Source organism: Bos javanicus, chromosome 5 (genome assembly GCF_032452875.1).
Source record: "Bos javanicus breed banteng chromosome 5, ARS-OSU_banteng_1.0, whole genome shotgun sequence".
Classification (NCBI taxonomy): domain Eukaryota; kingdom Metazoa; phylum Chordata; class Mammalia; order Artiodactyla; family Bovidae; genus Bos; species Bos javanicus.
Window position 1 is genome coordinate 58,735,407 of NC_083872.1, and position 21,065 is coordinate 58,756,471.

Consider the following 21,065-nt stretch of genomic DNA (forward strand, 5'->3'; position numbering starts at 1 on the left):
CATACATTGGCATGAATCCAGCATGGGTGTACATATGTTCCCCATCCTGAACTCCCCTCCTGCCTCCGTCCCCATCCGATCCCTCTGGATCATCCCAGTGCACCAGCCCTGCACACCCTGTATCATGCATTGAACCTGGACTGGTGATTCGTTTCACATACGATAATATACATGTTTCAATGCCATTCTCCCAAATCATCCCACCCTCGACCTCTCCCACAGAGTCAAAAAGACTGTTCTATATATCTGTGTCTCTTTTGCTGTCTCACATACAGGGTTATCAGTACCATCTTTCTAAATTCCATATATACGCATTATTATACTGTGTTGGTGTTTTTCTTTCTGGCTTACTTCACTCTGTATAATCGGCTCCAGTTTCATCCACCTCATTAGAACTGATTCAAATGTATTTTTTCAATTAAAACACCCCACTATATTTTTATAGTTATGTTGTCATTGTAGACTATTTTATGCATTAGAGTCTTAAGTGATGTTTTTTAAAAATTATACATGTATACTTTTTTCCCCCACTAGCACTTATTTTATTTTATTTCTTTTAAAGAGTTTGCTTAAATCAATAAACAGAAATCCCTTGCATTCCTATACACTAATAATGAGAAAATAGAAAGAGAAATTAAGGAAACAATTCCATTCACCATTGCAATGAAAAGAATAAAATACTTAGGAATATATCTACCTAAATAAACTAAAGACCTATATATAGAAAACTATAAAACACTGATGAAAGAAATCAAAGAGGACACTAATAGATGGAGAAATATACCATCTTCATGGATCAGAAGAATCAATATAGTGAAAATGAGTATACTACCCAAAGCAATCTATAGATTCAATGCAATCCCTATCAAGCTACCAACGGTATTCTTCACAGAGCTAGAATAAATAATTTCACAATTTGTATGGAAATACAAAAAACCTCAAATAGCCAAAGCAATCTTGAGAAAGAAGAATGGAACTGGAGGAATCAACCTGCCTGACTTCAGGCTCTACTACAAAGCCACAGTCATCAAGACAGTATGGTACTGGCACAAAGACAGACATATAGATCAATGGAACAAAATAGAAAGCCCAGAGATAAACCCACGCACCTATGGACACCTTATCTTTGACAAAGGAGGCAAGAATATACAATGGCTTAAAGACAATCTCTTTAACAAGTGGTGCTGGGAAAACTGGTCAACCACTTGTAAAAGAATGAAACTAGAACACTTTCTAACACCATACACAAAAATAAACTCAAAATGGATTAAAGATCTAAACATAAGACCAAAAACTATAAAACTCTTAGAGGAGAACATAGGCAAACACTCTCTGACATACATCACAACAGGATCCTCTGTGACCCACCTCCAAGAATATTGGAAATAAGAGCAAAAATAAACAAATGGGACCTAATTAAACTTAAAAGCTTCTGCACAACAAAGGAAACTATAAGCAAGGTGAAAAGACAGCCTTCAGAATGGGAGAAAATAATAGCAAATGAAGCAACTGACATACAACTAATCTCAAAAAATACACAAGCAGTTTCATCCACCTCAGAAACATGTAAAATATCATGTATGAAACGAGATGCCAGTCCAGGTTCAATGCACGATACTGGATGCTTGGGGCTGGTGCACTGGGATGACCCAGAGGGATGGTGTGGGGAGGGAGGAGGGAGGGGGTTCAGGATGGGGAACACATGTATACCCGTGGTGGATTCATTTTGATGTTTGGCAGAACTAATACAATTATGTAAAGTTTGAGAATAGAATAAAATTAATTAAAAAAAAATACACAAGCAACTCGTACAGCTCAATTCCAGAAAAAAATAAATGACCCAATCAAAAAATGGGCCAAAGAACTAAATAGACATTTCTCCAAAGAAGACATACAGATGGCTAACAAACACATGAAAAGATGCTCAACATCACTCATTATCCGAGAAATGCAAATCAAAACCACAATGAGGTACCATTTCATGCCAGTCAGAATTGCTGCGATCCAAAAGTCTACAAGCAATAAATGCTGAAGAGGATGTGGAGAAAAGGGAACACTCTTACTGTTGGTGGGAATGCAAACTAGTACAGCCACTATGGAGAGCAGTGTGGAGATTCCTTAAAAAATTGGATATAGAACTGCCATATGACCTAGCAATTCCACTGCTGGGCATACACACTGAGGAAACCAGAAGGGAAAGAGACACGTGTACCCCAATGTTGATCGCAGCACAGTTTATAATAGCCAGGGCATGGAAGCAACCTAGATGTCCATCAGCAGATGAATGGATAAGAAAGCTGTGGTACATATACACAATGTAGTATTACTCAGCCATTAAAAAGAATACATTTGAATCAGTTCTAATGAGGTGGATGAAACTGGAGCCGATTATACAGAGTGAAGTAAGCCAGAAAGAAAAACACCAACACAGTATACTAACGCATATATATGGAATTTAGAAAGATGGTAATGACAACCCTGTATGTGAGACAGCAAAAGAGACACTGATGTATAGAACAGTTTTTTGGATTCTGTGGGAGAGGGCGGGAGTTATTTGGGAGAATGGCATTAAAATATGTATAATATCATATGTGAAACGAATCACCAGTCCAAGTTCTAAGCAGAATACAGGAAGCTTGGGGCTGGTGCACTGGGATGACCCAGAGGGATGGTATGGGGAGGGAGTTGGGAGGGGGGTTCAGGATTGGGAACACGTGTACACCTGTGGCACATGCATGTTGATGTATGGCAAAACCAAGACAATATTGTAAAGTAAAATGATAATAATAATAATAATAAAAATTTAAAAAAAGGACGAATACAAAAATAAAATAGTTTCCTTGAAATTACACTTCTATTATACTGGAGGGGCTGTGCCATATAGTGGAATAGCCATATATATTGGAGGTTAATGCTACTGGGTGCAAATAATATTCTCCACTAATTACTAGCAATACATAGCTTTCCTAGATCTATTCAAACATATTTTGTAGAAAAACACATGTAAATAAAAATTAAACTTTAAAAAAAATAAAGATGGTTGCCAGTGAAGGAATGGGAATGAGAAATGGACCTACAAGAGAAAAATTAAAAAAAAAAAAAAGGGAATGGAAATACCTAAAGATAATTATTATACAGAAAGGCCCAAGAGAAATGACTTTCAACTGTTTACACAGAAGAAAGAAATGGGAGTCATTAAACTTCAGTTTTGCCATTCGTCAAAAATTTACCTAGGAGACATGGTTTGAGAATTAGCAAACACATCTTATGTGAAAAAGTTTATTACTCTCATTGTATGACTAGCATTGCTTTCAGTGAATAATGTGAAATGATTTTAAAATTAAAAGATATTGTGGAACACTGTGTTATGAATAACTTTTTCTTTTTCACAAAATTACACTCATTCTCTCTTTATGATTCTTATTCAAAGTTAGAATTTGTATAGATGTTGTCTCTCTGAAAGTTTAGTCCTTCATGTTTTATATAGGATGTATTCAGCTAATATTTCTTTAAAAAACAATACTGATCATATTTGTCTTCACAGGGATTCATATGCACACTAAATAATAGTTATACTTGAGACAAAATAGATTGGAAATTCATGACATTTAGCAGAAGCATAGTGTCTGTGGAAATTAGATAGCAAAGATGGCTTGCTCTCTCTGTATCTGCACCCTCTGCAGTGTGTGTCCCAGCTCCTTCATGCACAAGTGATTCTGTATTTCTCCCTTGAATGTTGCTTGGTCCTGTGACTTTCTTGACTAACAGAATGTGTGATGTAGAAGGGATATGTGCCTAGGACTCCAGAGGCCTTGTCTGCTTCTACTCTCTCCCTGGAGCCTCAAGATCTTACCATGTGAACATTTGTTAGCTGGAAGATAAAGCATCATCTGGAAGAGGGTTCATTTATCTTAGTAAGGAGTCATTCAACTTCTAATATTGTGAGTGAAGCTCTACCTGACAACAAGACCTAGTCATCCTTAGTGACATTCATATAAAGAAACCCTGTGCTGAAGATCTCTTGTTCAGACACATGGTTCATAGAACAGATGGTTGTTGCCCTTGATGTGCTGACTGATATTGGAACATTTCTGTGTGTAGTTCTGTCATATATATACATCATCAAGACCATCATAAAGTTCCCTTCTGCCCAGCAAAAGATGAAGGCCTGTTCTACCTGTTCTTCTCACATGAGATATCAGATCAGATCAGTCGCTTAGTCATGTCCAACTCTTTGCGACCCCATGAACTGCAGCACGCCAGGCCTCCCTGTCCATCACCAACTCCCGGAGTTCACTGAGACTCAGGTCCATCGAGTCAGTGATGCCATCCAGCCATCTCATCCTCTGTCGTCCCCTTCTCCTCCCGCCTCCAATCCCTCCCAGCATCAGACTCTTTTCCAATGAGTCAACTCTTCGCATGAGGTGGCCAAAGTACTGGAGTTTCAGCTTTAGCATCATTCCTTCCAAAGAAATCCCAGGGCTGATCTCCTTCAGAATGCACTGGTTGGATCTCCTTGCAGTCCAAGAGACTCTCAAGAGTCTTCTCCAACGCCACAGTTCAAAAGCATCAATTATTTGGCGCTCAGCCTTCTTCACAGTCCAACTCTCACATCCATACATGACCACAGGAAAAACCGTAGCCTTGACTAGACGAACCTTTGTTGGCAAAGTAATGTCTCTGCTTTTGAATATGCTATCTAGGTTGGTCATAACTTTCCTTTCAAGGAGTAAGCGTCTTTTAATTTCATGGCTGCAGTCACCATCTGTAGTGATTTTGGAGCCCAGAAAAATAAAGTCTGACAGTGTTTCCACTGTTTCCCCATCTATTTCCCATGAAGTGGTGGGACCAGATGCCATGATCTTCGTTTTCTGAATGTTGAGTTTTAAGCCAACTTTTTCACTCTCCACTTTCACTTTCATCAAGAAGCTTTTGAATTCCTCTTCACTTTCTGCTTTTTGGATGTTTACATTTAAAGCAAGACAATGGATACTATGATTCCATTAATATTCCCATCAGTTCAAGAATTCAATTTTTTTTCCACACAAGATTTAATAGTTATTTTATTGATCGTAGCCAGACTAGAGTTTAGGCAAATCCCTTCTCCTAGAAATCTAATTTCATATTCTTTTGATATGAGATGTCATCTCGCAGACAGTTTATTTTCAACAGGAGTTGAAATGGTTTATTTCAACTGTTTATTTCAACAGGCATTGAAAAGATGGTTTTGGATCAGAGATTAAATAATAACAGTGGTATAAGAAAGTTAATATAAACAGACAACAGACCAGGGTATATAAGTTAAGTAATGAGATTATGACATTAAGGACAAATGCTCTTTTTCAATTCATATTTTATGCTTAATTTCAACATTCTTTCACTTCTTTGAAATAATTGAAATTCTTTTGATTAAGTCAGTAAAAGCTTCTTTCACTTGCTTGTTCCTCAGGCTATATATAAAGGGGTTTAACATGGGGGCAACTGAAGTAGTAAGTAATAACACACCCTTATTAATTGCCACTTCATCTTTTGCTGAAGGTTTGATGTAGATAAAGATACAACTGCCATAGGTGATAGAAACCACAATCATGTGAGAAGAACAGGTAGAAAAGGCTTTCATCTTTTGCTGGGCAGAAGGGAACTTTATGATGGTCTTGATGATGTATATATATGACAGAACTACACACAGAAATGTCCCAATATCAGTCAGCACAGCAAGGGCAACAACCATCTGTTCTATGAACCATGTGTCTGAACAAGAGATCTTCAGCATAGGAGAGGCATCACAGAGAAAATGATCAATGACATTATAGTCACAGAATTCCAGATTTAAGCCCAGGCAAAGTGGTGGAAATATAACCAGCCCACCTGCTATCCAACAGCAAATAACAAGTCTTCCACAGATTCTACTGTTCATGATGGTTGCATAATGTAAAGGTTTACAAATGGCCACATAGCGGTCATAGGACATGATGGCCAGGAGAAAAAATTCTGTTGCTGCAAAAAGGAAGATGAAAAATAGTTGACTGACACAGGCATTATAGGAAATAGTTTTGTCCCCAGTTGATAAGCTGTATAAGAATCTGGGAATGCAGACTGAGGTGAATAAGGTTTCTAAAAAGGAGAACTGTTTGAGGAAAAAGTACATGGCAGTTTTAAGGCGAGAGTCTAGTAAAGTGAGTATAATGATGGTCAGATTCCCAGTTACACTTAATAAGTAGGAGACAAGCAGAAATATAAAAATCAGAACCTGCATTGGAGGGTCATCTGTCAGTCCCAGGAGTATGAATGTAGGTAATGATGTATGGTTTCTCATTGCTGACTTGTACTTCTTCTTAAGCTCCTCACAAAGTCAAGTGACATTGGACTGTGTTCTCAGTCCAGTGTATGAAATTAACTTGTATGAAATTAAGAGCCCGTGGACATTGGGTAAAAAAGAAAATCCAATCAATTCAATGAATATTCATTTTATTCTTTTACTTGACAATGACTGACCATAACTCTGGGATTATCAGGTCTTTCAATGTGTGTTATAAGTCTCCTCACTATCATGGTTTTCTGAAATAAGATGGTTCTACTGTCCATGTTTTTAGATCTCCTTGCACGCTCTTGAATGTCTATTTTTCAATTCACCTAAACTCTGTCTTCTACTGCCTGAAATGTATTTAGTTATAGAAATAGAAAGGATCATCTATGTGACATGATTTTTTTGTTTATTATAGTGTTATTTTTCTCCTATTGATTCTTTACTACTCCCATGTGAATGAACTCATAAGCTGCTTAAAATTTTGGTTCCTGTTAAATGTAAATAAATGGCTGAGTTTGACATTTTATACAGAGTCTATATGCCACATGTGCAGTACTTGAATGTTTTCTGTTATTGCAATGACCAAATAAATTATTTCATTTTATATATTTTACTTTTGGTATCAGAATTGTCATCCAAATAACACTGATACTTTTCCATTTTGCTATTTATCTTTAAGTTTCTATATCAATACCCAATTTTCCCTCCATTGTAACTCTGGTAGAAAGAATTTTTAATGAGTACTACATAAACAATTAGTCATATACATATACAGTCAACAAAAACAAGACCGGGAGCTGACTGTGGCTTAGATCATGAAGTCCTTATTGCCATGAAAGTGATAGTGAAGTGAAAGTGAAGTCGCTCAGTTGTGTCCGACTCTTTGCGACCCCATGGACTGTAGCCTACCAGGCTCCTCTGTCCATGGGATTTTCCAAGGCAAAAGTACTGGAGTGGATTGCCATTTCCTTCTCCAGGGGATCTTCCTGACCCAGGGATCGAACCCGGGTCTCCCACAATGTAGACAAAGGCTTTAACATCTGAGCCATCAGGGAAGTCCTTCTTATTGCCATATTCAGACTTAAATTGAAGAAAGTGGGGAAAACCACTAGACCATTCAGGTATGACCAAAATCAAATCCCTTATGACTATACAGTGGAAGTGAGAAATAGATTTAAGGAACTAGATCTGATAGACAGAATGCCTGATGAACTATGGATGGAGGTTCATGACATTGTACAGGAGACAGGGATCAATATCATCCCCAAGAAAAAGAAATGTAAAAAAGGAAAATAGCTGTCTGAGGAGGCCTTACAAATAGCTGTGATAAGAAGAGAATCAAAAAGCAAAGGAGAAAAGGAAAGATATATCCATTTGAATACAGAGTTCCAAAGAATAGCAAGGAGAGATAAAAAAGCCTTTCTTAGTGATCAGTGCAAAGAAATAGAGGAAAACAATAGAACGGGAAAGACTAGAGATCTCTTCAAAAAATTAGAGATACCAAGGCGACATTTCATGCAAAGATGGACACAATAAAGGACAGAAATGGTATGGACCTAACAGAAGCAGAAGATATTAAGAATAGGTGGCAAGAATACACAGAAGAACTGTACAAAAAAGATCTTCATGACCCAGATAATCATGATGGTGCGATCACTCACCTAGAGCCAGACATCCTGGAATGTGAAGTCAAGTGGGCCTTAGAAAGCATCACTAAAAACAAAGCTAGTGGAGGTGATGGAATTCCAGTTGAGCTATTTCAAATCCTGATAGATGATGCTGTGAAAGAGCTGCACTCATTATGCCAGCAAATTTGGAAAACTCAGCAGTGGCCACAGGACTGGAAAAAGTCAGTTTTCGTTTCAATCCCAAAGAAAGGCGATGCCAAAAAAATGCTCAAACTACCACACAATTGCACTCATCTCACATGCTAGTAAAGTAATGCTCAAAATTCTCCAAGCCAGGCTTCAGCAATACACGAACTGTGAACTTCCTGATGTTCAAGCTGGTTTTAGAAAAGGCAGAGGCACAAGATATCAAAATGCCAACATCTGCTGGATTGTCAAAAAAACAAGAGAGTTCCAGAAAAACATCTATTTCTGCTTTATTGACTATACCAAAGCCTTTGACTGTGTGGAACACAATAAACTGTGGACAATTTTGAAGGAGATGGGAATACTAGACCACCCGACCTGCCTCCTGAGAAATCTGTATGCAGGTCAGGAAGCAACAGCTAGAACTGGACATGGAACAATAGACTGTTTCCAAATAGGAAAAGGAGTACTTCAAGGATGTATATTTTCACCCTGCTTATTTAACTTATATGAAGAGTACATCATGGGAAACGCAGGGCTGGATGAAGGACAAGCTGGAATCAAGATTGCTGGGAAAAGCATCAATAACCTCAGATATGCAGATGACACCACCGTTATGCCAGAAAGCAAAGAAGAACTAAAGAGACTCTTGATGAAAGTGAAAGAGAAGTGAAAAAGTTGGCTTAAAGCTCAACATTCAGAAAACGAAGATCATGGCATCTGGTCCCATCACTTCATGGGAAATAGATGGGGAAACAGTGGAAACAGTATCAGACTTTATTTTTGGGGGCTCCAAAATCAATGCAGATGGTGATTGCAGTCATGAAATTAAAAGATGCTTTCTCCTTGGAAGGAAAGTTATAACCAACCTAGATAGCATATTCAAAAGCAGAGACATTACTCTGCCAACAAAGGTCAGTCTAGTCAAGGCTATGATTTTTCCAGTGGTCATGTATGGATGTGAGAGTTGCATAATCTCACATATGAAGAAAGCTATAAAGAAAGCTGAACGCTGAAGAATTGATGCTTCTGAACTGTGGTTTTGGAGAAGACTCTTGAGAGTCCCTTGGACTGCAAGGAGATCCAATCAGTCCATCCTAAAGGAGATCAGGCCTGGGTGTTCATTGGAAGGACTGATGTTGAAGCTGAAACTGCAATACTTTGGCCAACTAATGCGAAGAGTTGACTCATTTGAAAAACCCTGATGTTGGGAAAGAATGAGGGCAGGAGGAGAAGGGGATGACAGAGGATAAGATGGTTGGATGGCATCACTGACTCAGTGGACATGGGTTTGGGTAGACTCCGGGATTTGGTGATGAACAGAGAGGCCTGCCGAGCTGCGGTTCCTGGGGTCACAAAGAATCGGACCTGACTGAGTGATTGAACTGAACATAAACAAGTTACCTGCTGCTGTATGGTGTTAAAAAATTATTATAAGCAACTGAACAAACCCATCCTGAGGAATTTAACCTCAATTGTTTGTACTTTCATGGTCACGAAGGACAAGGGGAGACAGGATGAGACACGAGTTGGAGACCAAGGACAAATGACAATTCCTTTTCAATTATTTAACTTGAATTGGATCCTGCAACAGAGAAATGACATTAGAGGAAAAACTAGGAAAATCTGAATAAAATCTGTATTTAATTTATTTTAATTTTACTTAATTATCTTTTTCAGTGAATCTTTGTCTCTTCTGAGACTATCTCCTCTCTGTGCCTCTGTGGACTTGCCTACCGCAGTGGGGTCACCTGATGCTCCATGCGAGCTGAGGCAATGGGCACTGGGAACTCTTGGCAGGAGACGGTGTGCTGCTCTGCCACTGACTCGCTGGCGCAGGATGCACAGAGAGTGCACACAGACTCATGACAGTGATGGAGGAGGCGCCCTCACTGCCTGCCTGGCCTGGCCGTGACCGAGACCCATTCTTAAATCTGTATTTTAGTTATTAGTATTTGCCTACAGTATAAATTCTTTAGTGGTAATAATTATGCTGTGATTATGCAGGATGCTTCCGATAGGGAGAGCTGGGTGAAGGATATCTGGGAACTGGCTCCACTATTTTGTCAACACTTTTCTAAGTACAAAAGTTTTTCATAATTACAAAATTTACCAAATAGAAATAAAAAAGAAAACTGAAAAGTGAACAGCAGTTGCAGAGCACTTTTTTTCTTTCTGGCAGTATGTTGGGGACAGTACTTCACATGCATCATTTGTCTGGTACAATATCTACCAATCCTTTGTGCTTCTTCAACAATATTTTTGTGGTGATGTTCATTTTATGCCATCTATGACTATATAGGATATCCATTGAAATTAATGTTTATAGTTAAATTACAGCTTAATGTTAATCATAAATGTGTGGATTGCATGGATTTTGTCTATACCTTATAAGGCAAAATTATAATATTGACTAATAGGACCTGAAGTGCTTGCAGTTTTTGACCCATTGATAACACACTCCTGTGATGAGGATGTTCGTGTTTAGAAAGGAATGTTACCTATGAAGCAACTCTTCAGAGTGCTTCCACCAAAGAAGGACATTTGCTTTCCACCATCCAAAATGACACCTCTCTACAAGTTTAAGTGAAGTCTGTTTCCTGATACAGCTCTGTTCATTACCAGCTTTCCACCCCTGCTTTTCCCTTCACTAAACTGATACTGAAACCTGCAAGTTTAGCAAGTTTTGGCTAGTGTACTTCCTACAAAAACATTTCTTGAAACTTCATTGTGTAAATTCTCCGTTTCTCTTTTTCCCCTCTAGCCCACTATACTTCTCTGTTACAACTAAATATGTGAATGTAATTTTATTGAGACTGGGTTCTGTCTTGTTCATCGAGATTTCACAGCAGTGAAATCTCATTCAGCATTTATTGAAAGCTCAATAAATACATTATTGTAAAATTCATAAATTTTTATGTACTCTTCTGACTCAGACCAAGGAGTGTGTTTTTTCATATAGTGAAATTTCCATTCTCTTTTATGATACATTCTTTAAGTATGTAATTCCACTTGAGGTCCCCCCCCCCTTTTTTTTCTAACAAGGGTTGATTGGATACTTTTATATTTTAGCTTGAGCTATAAATGATCTAAAAATGCACATACTTAATACACACCATATATAATCTCAGTTGTCCATTCTCTTTCATTTTAAAAATGAGGTCATTAAAATATAAAAATCATTCTTTGCTACTTGGCAGCATAATAAAAGACTTCTGTCCTATTTAGTCCTGGACTAAAAGAAAAAGCTATTTATAAATTTTTTGCTTTGACCAGAAAGTACTATATATTTGGCCTTCTCTCTGATAACTTACATAACAGCTAAGTCAAATATTTCCTATCCTTCAGTCATTGTCAGGATACCTTGTTACCTTCCTATGTTGCTGAATCAAAAGATAATATTTGGCTTAGAGGCTTCAATTAAATGGTTACTTGGAGTTTCACCTGGTTGTTTTAAAAAGTTCTTTTCTTATCACTAAGAAAGTTGGATATAAGCTCCTACTTGGTGCCTAGTCCCACAGTGCGGCCTAAACTAGGCTTCCATTACAAGGAAGTACTGGGCATGTTTTGCCTAAAAGTTAACCTCCTCACCTCAACACCAGGTTAAAGGTCATAAAGGGGCCACCAGAGCATTTCCGGTGGTGGGACAGGAATGAACTGTCTCTGCAGCCCAGGTACCTCCCCTCAGTCCTGTCAGCACAACTCCAGGTTATCTGACTCCGTACCAACCACCACAGTCAGCCTGTGTGTACTGAGGACAGAGACTAATCTTGTCTTCCAAAAATGCCACTATTTTCTTCTGCTACTCATAGTCAGCCTTTTAAACAATACCCTCATGAAATTAATTGGCACTGATATTGATACAGATATTAAAAAACTGGGTTTACATTAATATGTCTAAGACTATTAGAGAATTTGTCACCAACTGATGAAACATAAGCATATAAACCACTCAATGGGGATACAGTTCACATAATTTATACACAGTTTTTGTTTAAAATGAGGGTGAGTGTCCTTCTAAAATTCCCCTTCATTTAGATGAAATTCATCATATTGATACATAAAAATAGCTAATCAATGACTCTCCTATAATTACTACTCATATTGAAAAGCCACACTTCATAAGGGGTGGTTGAAACCTTTCATAAAATATTAAAATGACAAATCATATTGGTTATTTTTGTAGAAATACTTTCCTCAGAGGAAACTATTGTTCTAGTGTTCAGAAAAGGGAAAGAAAATGATTAAAAAAAATACTTCTCTGATAGTTGTAACCTCAGATGTCCACTGAATCCAAAAGTTGCAAAGGGTGAAAAAAGTCATTGAGGAAGATCTTATGGTGGGGAGAGAGGCGGGGAGAGATGTGGGTGGTCTCTGACCATTCTTAGGAGCACAGACTCCTACTCACAGAGAGCTCTGAAGTTGGAGAGTTTTCACTAAGTCATCCTCCATCCACACAAGATGATTTTTTCAATAGAAAACCTACCTCCCAATGAGCTCTGGAAATCTACTCTGGAACTGCAAAGCTAACAGTAGTTTAAATGGCTAGGTAGGGATCTCCTTCTGCTGTTGGGAAAGTTGATATTCTGTTATTTCTGGCAGAGGGCATATTTCTAAACTGGCAGAATTTCTCTTTTAAAAAAATTGACCTAATCTTTAATTAAGTGAAACAAAGAAACATATCCTTGGTGGTCCTGTCTTAAACATTACTAATGAATCTCTTGTGTAATAGATTCTGGGGACTGGGCAGGAAACACAGACTTGGGCAAAATGTCCTCAGAGAGGTACCTGTAAATAACATTAGCATTGGAAGAGTCCAGGTATGCAATGATTAGTATCAGATTATAAGACAAAAGGCAGCCTTCTGTTATTTTATTTCAATATTATTCTAGGAATTTGTAAGATGATAAAGACAATTTTTTCCATTTGTTAATCCTGTAAAAATATGATTGGTGGTTAGCTTCAGTATAAGTAGAGAACAGCAACCCACTCCACTTTCTCATCTGGAAAACGCCATGGACAGAGGAGCCTGGTGGGCTACAGTCCATGGGGTCACGAAGAATCAGACATGACTGAGTGACTAACATTTTCATTTTCAAGTATTCCAATAATAATAAAGAAAAAATCTTTTATCAAAAGAAAAGGAAATGTGATAACTTATTGTTGATAGTTTTAAAAATACTTCCCAGATCTTTATAATTCTTTTGTTTTTACATTTCACGGGACTTTTTGTTTTAAATTGAAGTAAAGTTGATTTACAATATTGTATTAATTTCTGCCTTATAGCAATTCAGTTTTACATACACATATATTCTTTTCTATTAGAGTTTATCACAGGAGATTGAGTATATTTCCTGCAATATACTGCAGGACCTTGTTGTTTATCCATTCTACATACACTAGTTTACACCTGCAAACCTCAAATTCCCACTCCATCTATCCTCCACTGTATCTTCTTTTGGCAGCTACTAGTCTGTTCTCCACCGACTCGATGGACGTGAGTTTGAGTGAACTCCAGGAGATGGTGATGGACAGGGAGGCCTGGAGTGCTGCGATTCATAGTGTGGCATAGCGTGGCAAAGAGTCGGACACGACTGAGCAACTGAACTGAACTGAATCTGTTCTCCGTGTCTGTGAGTCTGTTTCTGTTTTGTAGATGAGTTCATTTGTGACATAGTTTAGGTTCCACATATAAGTAATATCAAATGGTATTTGTCTTTTTCTGAGTTACTTCACTTAGTATATTAATTTCTAGTTGCATCCATGTTGCTGAAAATGGCATTATTTATTTTTATGGCTGAATAGTATTTCATTGTATATATGTACCACATCTTCTTTATCCATTCATTTTTGATGGACATTTAGGTTGTTTATCATGGTCCATTGTATTTCTTTACTTATTTATGGTATTATTCTATTTCATTAAAATTTTCAATACATATTTTTGGATATGTTTACATATACTTTATATTTATTCATGTTCATATATCTTATATTTAGTTTGCTTTATAAGCACATTTAATGATGCTTTCTCTATGATTTTATTCTAATATATCAATGTGTTATTTTCTTCAAATATCACTTTTATGAGTTCACTGAACATCTTAATATATAAATTTACTTCATTCCCAATGTTTGGAACTACCCACTCCAGTATTCTGGCCTAGATAATTCCATGGGTCCGTCTTTAATTATCAACATACAAAGATATCTAATATTTTTAATAACTAAATTTATATAACTTTAAACTTTCTTTATAATTAGTACCACTTAATACCTAGAGCCAGACATCCTGGAATGTGAAGTCAAGTGGGCCTTAGAAAGCATCACTATGAACAAAGCTAATGGAGGTGATGGAATTCCAGTTGAGCTCTTTCAAATTCTGAAAGATGATGCTGTGAAAGTACTGCCAGCAAATTTGGAAAACTCAGCAGGGGCCACAGGACCGGAAAAAGTCAGTTTTCATTCCAATCCCAAACAAAGGCAATGCCAAAGAATGCTTAAACTACCACACAATTGCACTCATCTCACATGCTAATAAAGTAATGCTCAAAATTCTCCAAGCCGGGCTTCAGCAATATGTGAGCCGTGAACTTCCAGATGTTCAAGTTGGTTTTAGAAAAGGCAGAGGAACCAGAGATCAAATTGTCAACATCTGCTGGATCATGGAAAAAGCAAGAGAGTTCCAGAAAAACATCTATTTCTGCTTTATTGACTATGCCAAAGCCTTTGACTGTGTGGATCACAATAAACTGTGGAAAATTCTGAAAGAGATGGGAATACCAGACCACCTGACCTACCTCCTGAGAAATTTTTATGCAGGTCAGGAAGCAACAGTTAGAACTGGACATGGAACAACAGACTGGTTCATAATAGGAAAAGGAGTACATCAAGGCTGTATATTGTCACCCTGCTTATTTAACTTACATGCAGAGTACATCATGAGAAATGCTGGGCTGGAAGAAGCACAAGCTGGAATCAAGATTGCTGAGAGAAATATCAGTCACCTCAGATATGGAGATGACACCACCCTTATGGCAGAAAATGAAGAGGAACTAAAGAGCCTCTTGATGAAAGTGAAAGAGGAGAGTGAAAAAGTTGGCTTAAAACTCAACATTCAGAAAACGAAGATCATGGTATCACCTCATGGGAAATAGATAGGGAAACAGTGGAAACAGTGTCAGACTTTATTTTTGGGGCTCCAAAATCACTGCAGATGTTAACTGCAGCCATGAAAGTAAAGGACGCTTACTTTTGGAAGAAAAGTTATGACCAACCTAGATAGCATATTCAAAAGCAGAGACATTACTTTGCCAACAAAGGTTTGTCTAGTCAAGGCTATGGTTTTTCCAGTGGTCATCTATGGATGTGAGAGTTGGACTGTGAAGCAAGCTGAGCACCAAAGAATTGATGCTTTTGAACTGTGGTGTTGGAGAAGACTCTTGAGAGTCCCTTGGACTGCAAGGAGATCTAACCAGTCCATTCTGAAGGAGATCAGCCCTGGGATTTCTTTGGAAGGAATGATGCTAAAGCTGAAACTCCAGTACTTTGGCCACCTCATGCAAAGAGTTGACTCATTGGAAAAGACTCTGATGCTAGAGGGTTTGGGGGCAGGAGGAGAAGGGGATGACAGAGGATGAGATGGCTGGATGGCATCACTGACTCAATGGGCGTGTGTCTGAGTGAGCTCCGGGAATCGGTGATGGAAAGGGAGGCTTGGTGTGCTGCGATTCATGGGGTCGCAAAGAGTCAGACACAACTGAGCAACTGAACTGAGCTGAACTGAATAATTAGTAAGTTTAGAAACTTATTTATATTTCTTCTATTTATGATAAAAATTATTTCTCTAAATTTCCTATATAAATATTTTTGCACATATAACCACTTATACACATGACATTCTTAGTTTTAGGTAGAAACATTTTTTCAATTTATGGCTTTGATATATTTTTTTTACTAGATGTGTTAAAAATATTTGTAATCTCAGTGTGGGAAAATAAATCATTAGAATGAATATGATTTGGTGGATAACCTTCATAGATTGTTTTAGAAAAAAAACTCAGCATTTTTCTTTGTACCAGAAAGAGTTCTTTCAACTACAGAAAAATAGATGATCAGTAGACAGTTCAGTTCACAATTTTGTTTGCCTTAGTCTAAGAGGACATCTGTAGAGGGTCCTGGGAAGAATTTCCTCCAATTACAATTATAGGAATCAGAAAATAAATGAAAAACCAACTCCACTGCAGTAACAACAACCCTCTCCACTACTGAGAGGGTGAGAGAGACCTTAAGAAAAAAACTAGGGGTGTGCACATAGACACAATTCCAAATAAACTGGCCCAAACCTCATTGAATTCTCTTTCTTCTTTTGTACACTACAACACTATCACTTTTTTTTTTAAACAATTTCTAAAACACACTTGTTAATTTATCCTGTCAACACTTATTGAGAACTTATTTTATATTCTGTACCCTATGTCTGTTCAGGTAATGGTGGCTTTATCCCAAAATGAAAGGCTACTTTTATGTGAATGCAGGGCAGACCACAACTTGTGATGACTCAGCCAAATAGCATTTGAGAGACACTGTCCAACTTCAGGGACAATGTCTTATATTTATGACACATGAAAGAATTTAGCCAAATGACTGGCATTTCATACAGGTGGCCTTATCTAGAATTCAGTAGGCATAGGGCAAACACTCCTGTGGCTTGAGTATGAATTACACATGTACACATTTGGGAGTTGTAAATAAGTCTGTTTTCTTTTTCCCCAGGGAAGATTGGGATGAGATTCAAGATTTATAGAATTTTTTGTGCTGAACAAAATTTTCTATTAAGTAGCCAAAGCAATTGAGTTTCCCATTTGTTATAAAACACTGAAGTGGTTCTAACTTCAGTTGTTAGTGTGAGTTCTGGGCTTCCCTGGTGGCTAAGACAGTAAAGAATCCATTTGCAATGCAGGAGGTCTGAGTTCAGTCTCAGGATCCTGTGGAGAAGGGAATCTCTACCCAGTCCAGTACTCTTGCCTGGAGAATCCCATGGACAGAGGAGCCTGGCAGGGTCACATGAAAGGCAGAAGTGACTAAACAACTAAGCATGCCCACATAGGAGTTCCAGCTAGACGAAATAGACAGACTTTCCCAAATTCTCGTCTTTTCAAAGTCTACTTTGAAGTGAATTCACTGGCAAAAGGGAAGATATAGGGGGATGGACTAATTGGATTCTATTAGCTGGTCAAGTTTAAGAGTTACACCTGGAAGACATCTGGGAAGATGAAGAGATTAACAGCTTCTGAGAAAACTGCCTCTCAATGCTGCTGCTGCTGCTAAGTCACTTCAGCCGTGTCCAACTCTGTGCGACCCCACAGACAGCAGCCCACCAGGCTCCCCCATCCCTGGGATTCTCCAGGCAAGAACACTGGAGTGGGTTGCCATTTCCTTCTTCAGTGCATGAAACTGAAAAGTGTAAGTGAAGTTGCTCAGTCATGTCCGACCCTCAGTGACACCATGGACTGCAGCCTTCCAGGCTCCTCTGTCCATGGGATTTTCCAGGCAAGAGTCCTGGAGTGGGGTGCCATTGCCTTCTACAGCCTCTCATTATTTCTTCCCAAATAATACAAAAATGGCAAAGTGAATTCTACACCAGAGGTGGACAAACATTTTCTGCAAAAGGTCAGATAGTAAACATTTTCACCTTTTTGGGCCCTAAAGGTGTCTTTTAAATACTCAACTCTGCCATAAAAGTAGATGTAGATATCATGCAAATAGTGAGATATACAATCTTTTTTTATAAGAACCAGTGTGGGTAGATTCTACTCTCAGGCCTTAAGTTTCTGTGTCTTGCTCCAGAATGTGGGCCTTACTCCTAAGTAGCTTTTCCAGTGTTCAGCTAGAATCCTATCATTGAGGAGACATTTATTCACAAGGGCTGTTTACTTTGGCTGGGCCAAAAGTCCAAGCCCAGTGACTGCTTCAGTTCAGTTCAGTTCAGTTCAGTTGCTCAGTCATGTCCGACTCTTTGCGACCCCATGAATTGCAGCACAGCCAGACCTCCCTGTCCATCACCAACTTCAGGAGTTCACTCAAACCCACATCCATTGAGTCCGTGATGCCATCCAGCCATCTCATCCTCTGTCGTCCCCTTCTCCTCCTGCCTCCAATCCCTCCAAGCATCAGTCTTTTCCAAAGAGTCAACTCTTGACATGAGGTGGCCAAAGTACTGCTTAGCCTCTACTATCTCTGTCGAATGCTCAGCATTATCACCGGTGAACATGGATTAAACTTTTCCTACATGTGTTTAGTCAGTTGCTCAGCCAAGGACACAAGAGGAACTCATGTCCAGATTCCAGTTCAATGCAGCCCTGACTGGAGGATACTAACCGTTTCAGCTGACCTGATCTTGACAACTAAACTCAGAGAGACAGTCATGTTGAGCTTAGTCTCTGTCTCATAATGTGAACTGAACTAGTGCTAATTGTGGAGTCCATTTACATAATTTCCCTTTTATAGAGGGAAATTTGAGCTGCTTGTCAAAAATTTTCTCATATACTCGATTCAGTTTCATGATTATTTAAGAAAGAAAATATGGTTTCAAACTCCTTTTCTGACAGAGATGGAAGCAAAAGTACTAATTTTTGTTTTATTCTTTTTGTTTTTATGTGTGCATGTGTGTATGAGTGCTAACATGCTATTGTTATACAGGTGTGGTTTAAAAATTTCACCTGTTTCTTGAAGTAAACTCTCTTGTATATTTTGTGGACCATTTTTATTTTCAGATGTTTGATATTTATTTTCATGTTTGGCTTACAATATGATTTAGTTGACAAGCTTATTTTGAATTCTTTTATTTTAATGTTTCTCTTGTTAATACTTTAAACAAAGATGAAATATTTCTTCTTATATGTCACATGTTTCAGCATATTTATTGAGTGTGATTGTGAAAATTCCTCAGTTGTGTCTGACTCTTTGTGATCCTATGGACTGTAGAGCCCAGCAGGCTCCTCTGTTCATGGAATGTTCCAGGCAAGAATATTGGAGTGGGTTGCCATTTTCTTCTCCAGAGTGTATTTATTATACAAATGCAAGTTAAAGGAGTCCAGCAAAACTATTGTTCTGAAATTTTCCCGGGAATCATAGATAATATATTTAACATGGTATACAATTCTTTTTTTGAATAATGTTAGAAAAACGTAGTGAGAGGTAAAGAAAGATTTTGTTTCTGAGAAATTCTCATGTTCTTTTAATGACATAAATCATTTTGATTGAGATTACAGAGACGGATAAGTAATTTGTTCTAAGTAGTTTCACAATTAGGATTTCCAGAGAAAAATGTTTAAGCAAGCAATACATTATTTTTATCTGATGGTTTAAATCCAGTATGCTCTTAATTGTGTAAGAAAAATGCAATTTTTTTGATTATGTCACTGACAGCTTGTTTCACCTGCTTGTTCTTCAAAGTATAAATAACAGGGTTCAACAGCGGGGCAACAGATGTAGTGAGCACAGACACCTCTTTGTTAATGTCCACCTCTTCTTTGGCTGAAGGCTTGATGTAGATAAAAATACAGCTGCCATAGGTAATGGAAACAACAATCATGTGAGAAGAACAAGTGGAAAAAGCTTTTCTTCTCTGTAATGCAGAGGGAAATCTTAGAATTGTCCTGATGATATACATGTAAGAAAGAACAACCCCTATCAATGTAATGATGAATGTCACCACTGCACAAATTATAACCATCTGTTCAATGAACCATGTATCTGAGCATGAGATCTTAAAAAGAGGAGCTGCATCACAGCCAAAATGATCAATGGCATTGGAGTCACAGAATTCTAGCTGGAGGCCCATACTGAGTGGTGTGATGATGATCATCAGCCCAGAGATCCAGCAGCAGAACACAAGGATGGTGCAGACTCTGCCATTCATGATGGTCATGTAATGAAGGGGTTTACAAATGGCCACATATCGGTCATAGGACATGGCTGCCAGGAGAAAAAACTCTGTGGCCCCAAAAAGTCCAATGAAAAATATTTGACTAGCACAGGCGTTATAAGTAATGGAATTGTCCCCACTTGATATGCTATACAGGAATCTGGGAATACAGACCGTTGTGAATGAGATTTCTAAGAAGGAGAAGTTTCTAAGAAAAAAATACATAGGTGTTTTAAGATGAGAATCCAGGAATGTTAGAATGATAATAGTCAGATTTCCAGTAATGCTCAGCAGGTAAGTAAGAAACAAGAAGACGAAAACAAGAACTTGCAGCTGTGGGTCCTCTGTAAGTCCCAACAAGATGAACGTTGTTATGACTGTGTGATTTCTCATGACCACCTTTGATGTTTTAGGTAATCTATATGTAAAAAGTCTAAGAGAAGGTATCCAAATAGATAAAAGAAAGTAATTTAAAAAAATCAATGGAATAGAAAACAGAAACAAGAGACAAGATGAATACAATCAAAAGCTGATTCATGGAGAGGATTAATAACGTGGATAAAACTGTCATTGAGACTGATCTTGAAAGAAAAAAAAGATGGAATTTATCAGAAATGTGAGGTATGACATCATTATAAGTTATACAGCTATTGAAAAGATAAAAATGTCATGTTTTGAAAAAATTTGCTAAATGGATTCAGCAACTTGAATGAATGAGTGAATTCTACAAAAAATACAATTTATTAAAGTTAATGCAAGATTAAATATCTAACCTATATAGTTCTATTTTTAACATTAAAGTAAACAAGTGAAAAGTAAAAGTGTTAGTCACACAATTGTGTTAACTCTTTGCAATCCCGTGGACTGTAGCCCACCAGCCTTCTCTGTTCATGAAAGTCTCCAGGTAAGAATACTGGAGTGAGTAGCCATTTCCTTCTCCAGGGGATATTCCCAACCCAGGGACTGAACCCAGATCTCCTGCTTTGCAGGCAGATTCTTTAACATCTGGGTCACC

General features: G+C 37.9%; 2 protein-coding genes across 2 annotated transcripts; both read right to left on the reverse strand.

The window, feature by feature from the left end:
- Positions 1–5,377: 5,377 nt before the first annotated feature.
- Positions 5,378–6,320, reverse strand: LOC133248865 (olfactory receptor 6C2-like). Its single transcript, XM_061419151.1, has one exon. The coding sequence runs from the start codon at positions 6,314–6,316 to the stop codon at positions 5,378–5,380; it is 939 nt and encodes a 312-aa protein (XP_061275135.1). The 5' UTR covers positions 6,317–6,320.
- A 13,110-nt stretch (positions 6,321–19,430) lies between these two features.
- On the reverse strand, positions 19,431–20,551 carry LOC133248867 (olfactory receptor 6C2-like). Its single transcript, XM_061419152.1, has one exon. The coding sequence runs from the start codon at positions 20,441–20,443 to the stop codon at positions 19,505–19,507; it is 939 nt and encodes a 312-aa protein (XP_061275136.1). The 5' UTR covers positions 20,444–20,551; the 3' UTR covers positions 19,431–19,504.
- Positions 20,552–21,065: the final 514 nt, after the last annotated feature.